Below are 5,171 nucleotides of genomic sequence, written 5' to 3'. Positions count from 1 at the left end.
TTACGCTTTTTGTTGAGGATGTGGGTTGGGAGGGAGTTGGGGACACAATAGTTCTCTTCCCCCGTTTCCAGGAGATGACTCCGCCTCCTGTTCGATGACCTACATATCGTCGCTAGGAGGGGGAATTTTTTCCGCATTCCTTGACTCTGCATTCAATTCTTCTCGTTCTTTTGTTGATTTCTCTTGTTCCTTCATTGGTTTTTTCCTTTGTTCTTACTTTTCTTCTCTTCTTTTTTTCTTCTTCATTTCTTGTCTGTGTTGGGATGGCCACGTTCTGTGCTCATATGGCCCATCTTCCCACACTTGAAACAACGTGGCTTCCTCCCCTCGGTTTGCACCCTTAAGACACCGTCTTCTATTAGCATTCTATCCGGAATTTGTTCTAGATCCTCCGGTGCCGCCTGAATTAATATTTCTATAGTTTGCCCTAGCCAGTTGGGAGGGGGAGTAATCTATAGTATGGAAATGTTATCTTCCGTTGAGTAACAAAGGGCAGCCACCACCCAGGCGGCGTCAATTTCTGGTGGTACTTCTTGTATCGTGATCAGGGACGTTCTACTTATACGCGATGGAAAGCAGATTAAGCTGCGACCTTGTGAGTCTTAGGGTACTTGACTGACCTAAATCTAAGTACGTTATACGCAACCATAGCCTATCTAGGACTACACTATCTGATGTGCTCTTCCTTTGTTAAGATAGCAGGATGTAATATTAGGGAAATTTGCCTTAATTCTTGTAGATCAGCAACTGCTTGAATGCTCCCTCTTCAGCTCTGTATATTCGATGGTTCTGGTATTGACCACAGAAGAGGCGAACGAAGAGATTTTGATCAAAGCACAACAGTCATTCTTACTCTGCTCTCATTGACGATATTCATTTTGGCAAAGTGTTTGAGGATTATTTAAGTTGTTGTTATGTTTGGGTTAAGTGAGACCATTAATGTTTTTAGGACGTTGTTGTAGTTATGCCGTAGGCTATAGTAACCCTTGCATATTCGAATAATCTTACATTGAGGTGCAATAAAATACGTTATTGGAGATAGGGGCTTAAATATTAAGACAATGGAGATACGTCCTTGCTGCTTATTTTGTGTGACGTCATCGTCTTTCAGTTATTTAGTTCTTTTGGTGTTGGTGGCTTTTATTTTAAAAAACCACTGATAAAGATTCACCCTGGAAATACAAAAGCCATTTCCCTACTGGTGAACATCGTTAAAGCGTCTATGAAGTATTATTAAATCAATACAATCTACAAAGAGAGAAGAAAAGAAAACTGGGAGATTGGACAGAAAGAGAAACCAAAAAACGCAAAAGCAACAAAAATATTCATAGTAACTCAATGGGATTCACTTAGACTGTTTAGAGTAACTAATTTACTTCGATTTTTTAAAGCAAATCAGTTTTAATTGGCAACAGATGTGAATGTGTGTGGGGGGATGTGTGTGGGGGGATGTGTGTAGGGGATGTGTGTGTGGGGGATGTGTGTGTGGGAGGATGTGTGGGGGGATGTGTGTGTGTGGGGATGTGTGTGTGTGTGTGTGCTTACGCGTGTTTAGCCAGTTGCAGCCAATAACAGTCAAAGTTGATCAATTTCTTTCACAAATCAGAAGCTTTTGGGCTGGCGCCTCAACAATGACGTGGTGAAGGAAATATCCATTTTTTTAACAGCTTAATTGATAAGAAAGAAAGGGAGGAAAAGGGGAAAAAATCACAGAAGATTAAAACCTACATGTTACTGAAGCCGAGAACGAATAAAGAAGATATGTCTGTAGTGATTTTTTTGTTGGTTTGAATATAATTCGTTTAAAAAAGTTTTGAAGACGTTTTACTATATAATTTATATAATTTTTAAAGTATATGGGATATACGATACACGATTTTGTAATCTGAAAATAGAAAAAAGAAAGAAATGAAGATGGTGAACTGTTATAATTCTTTGTGGTTTCAAATATTCTGTGTAAGTAAAATTGTATTGTTTGTGTGTGCGGATGTCTACACGTCAGTTTATAAAATGAATCAATTGGTGAAGGAGGAAAGAAAACTTTTGATATCTCTTCACAACTTCATTGAATCAGAGCGGGCTGAAAATACATCAGTGAGTAAAGATCTAATCAGGTAATTAATATCATCATCATCATTATTATTATTACTATTATTTCTTTTTATCCCAGGTTTTGTTTAAGCTCCTAGCGTCTTGCATGCATAGCGGGCTTGCTGCCTGCAAATTACGATTTATTCTTCTTCATTATCAGCATCATCATCATCATCATTATTATTATTATTATTCTTATTATTTATAAAGGCTGCGAGCTGCAAGAATCGTTTAGCATGCCGAGCAAAATGCATAGCGGTATTTCGCCCGTCGCTACGTTCTGAGTTCAAATTCCGGTGAAGTCGATTTTGCCTTTCATCCTTTTGGCGTTGATAAAATTAACTACCTGTTGAGTACTGGGGTCGATGTGATCGACTATCCCTATCCTCCAAATTTCAGGCCTTGTACCTATAGTAAAAAAGATTATTATTATTATTGCCTTGCACAGCTTCTAACGTTAAAGATTTACTACGGTGTAAGCTGTTCACTACCAGTGAACTAAGGTAACACCTCTTATTTTTCGAGCACCTTCCGGAGTATTCGAGCGTTTCCAAGCAGTGCTGTTTTCTGCAAGTGCTCCACCCTTACTGCAGCCCCTATTTGTTCCATGTACTTCTCAAGATTTTTACTCACTGTTCCCAGGGCTCCGACAATTATTCGTACTTCTACCACCTTTTTCATCGACCACAACTGCTTAACCTCTCAAGCTAACCTGTCATATCTATCGACTTCTCTTTCTTCCGTATCGCACACCTTGTTGTCAGCTGGGCATGCTATATCTATGATCCAGCATAGTTTGCTTTCTTTCTCAATTAAGACTATGTCTGGCTTCCTATTCTCTACCTCAAGGTCGCACTGAATCATTAAATCCCACAGGATATTTGCATTATCATTTTTGATGATGCCTTCGGGTTTATATTCGTACCAAGTTTTTGCTCTGTCAAGTCCATACTTGTGGCAAAGTATCCAATGCACAAACCTGGCTATATTATCGTGGCGTCTCTTATATTCCTTCTGGGCTAGTGGCGTACATTGGCTGGTAATATGCCATACGGTTTCACCATTTTGACCACAGATTCTGCACTTATCACTTTCTGATGTACTGTCAATTCTGTATATTATGTAGTTTGTTCTTAGTTGCTCTTCGGCAGCACAGACTAGAGCCTCCGTTCCTGGTTTTAAATCACTTTTAGTCATCCACAGCCATCTTTTTTCTCTGCCTATCTTATTTTCAACTTCCCTATGAAATTGTCCATGCATTCTTTTCTTTATCCACCTATTTTCAGTTTCATTTATTCTCAAGTCCTTGTACAGTGCTTTATCTTCGCAATCTTTTATCCTACACAGGTCTGACTTTCTTACTTCTAATAATAGCGGTTCTGTGGCATTTTTTTTACATAATGCGATGTTGTTTTCTTCTGCTCTAATGCTGTGTTCACATCCAATAAGTCCTCTTCCCCCTCTTTTTCTTGGTATATAAAGTCTGTCTGTGTCACTTTTTGGATGGAGTGTCCCATATCTAGTTAGCAACTTCCTTGTCTTTCTGTCTAAGTTGTTTAGTTTGTCTACTGTCCATGCGATTACCCCTGCTCCATATCTAAGGAGTGAAACCGCCCAGATGTTGATAGCTTCAATCTTATTCTGTCCGTTTAATTTCGACTTAAGGATCAGTCTCAGTCTGCGCAAGTACTCCACCTTAAATTTTTCTGTCATTTCATTCTCCATCAATTTATCCATTTCCAAAATCCCCAAACACTTATGGTCCGTCTCTTCTATCTGCTTCATAACTTCCCCCGACGGTATCGTTAGCCCGTCCATACATTTGATTTTGCCTCCCTTCAAGACTAACACACCACACTTTCTCAGTCCGAACTCCATTCTGATGTCAGCACTGAAAGTATACACCGTATCAACGAGGGAACTGACTTGGGATTCATCTTTACCATAAAGTTTGAGGTCATCCATGAATGGCTTTTGAATACATACCCAGCTTTTGCTTTCCTCAGAATCAGTGTTAGTGGCATCAAGCGCAGTACAAAGATCAGTGGGGACAGGCAGTCCCCTTGGAAGATGCCCCACCTGATTTCTACTGCCCCTAAACTTCTTCCGTATGCTGTCAGCTCCGTCCTCCAATACGTCATACTTTTTCCAAGTAATCGCTCAACATTCGATGCAATACCAAATAGGCTCATACATTCCATTATCCAAGAGTGTGGGATCATATCGTACACCTTACGATAGTCGATCCATGACGTGGCTAAGTTACTTTACCTCCTCTTGCAGTCTCTGAGTACAGTTTTGTCTATCACGAGTTGATTCTTGGTACCTATGCACTTACGCTTGCAACCCTTCTGCTCATGTGGCAGGACTCCATTTTTTTCCCAGTGTTCTGCGAGTATTCCACTCAATAATTTCCACATAAGTGGCAAACAGGATATCGGCCTGTAATTGTCTACCGTATTGCCCTTTTCGATGTTTTTCAAGCACAGCACTGTCCTACCCAATGTCAACCACTCTGGTGTTACTTGGTCGGCATTTAACAAGGTGTTGAGTTGCGCAACTATTTGTGCATGACATTCACCAAATCTTTTGATCTAGTAGCCTTGAACTCCCGGGGGCACTTCCAGTTGCTCTTTTTTTATTTATTTATTTATTTTTTGCTGATTTCCTTCACTTCCCTAACTGAAATGACTATTTCTGCCTGTTTGGGGCAGACTACTGCTTGTTTCAATTCTTACAACCATTCAGCATCCTTCTTGTGCTCCTTGTCTTTGCTCCAGATGTCACTCCAAAACCTTTGACTTTCATTGTTATCTGTACACTCTCCATTTATTTCTTTATAGAATCTCTTCTGATCTACTCTGAATAACCTATTCTGGTAGTAACACTTCATTCTTTGGTCGTATCTTACCATCTTTGCTTTCTTTGCAACGAGGCGCTGTTTCAGTTCCTCCATTACTACTTTCAGGCCCTTTCTTTTAATATTATATTTCCTTTTCAGCACCCTGTATTTTTGTTCGCTTTTAAGCTCTCCTTTCTCTTTTAGGTCTAACACAGAAATTTCCTTCAAGAGAATATCT

General features: G+C 39.7%; 1 protein-coding gene across 1 annotated transcript in view; it reads left to right on the top strand.

The window, feature by feature from the left end:
• Positions 1 to 1,592: 1,592 nt before the first annotated feature.
• LOC106881238 (prolyl 4-hydroxylase subunit alpha-1) overlaps positions 1,593 to 5,171 on the top strand; it is a 45,980-nt gene continuing 42,401 nt past the window's right edge. The window contains exon 1 of the mRNA XM_014931548.2: positions 1,593 to 2,114. Within this exon, the coding sequence (XP_014787034.1) occupies positions 1,909 to 2,114 (206 nt within the window). The 5' untranslated portion in view covers positions 1,593 to 1,908. The remainder of the gene's footprint in view (positions 2,115 to 5,171) is intronic.

This window comes from Octopus bimaculoides, chromosome 10, assembly GCF_001194135.2.
Source record: "Octopus bimaculoides isolate UCB-OBI-ISO-001 chromosome 10, ASM119413v2, whole genome shotgun sequence".
Lineage (NCBI taxonomy): Eukaryota > Metazoa > Mollusca > Cephalopoda > Octopoda > Octopodidae > Octopus > Octopus bimaculoides.
Note: the sequence above shows the minus strand (reverse complement) of the source record. Positions and strands in the feature narration are given on the sequence as shown.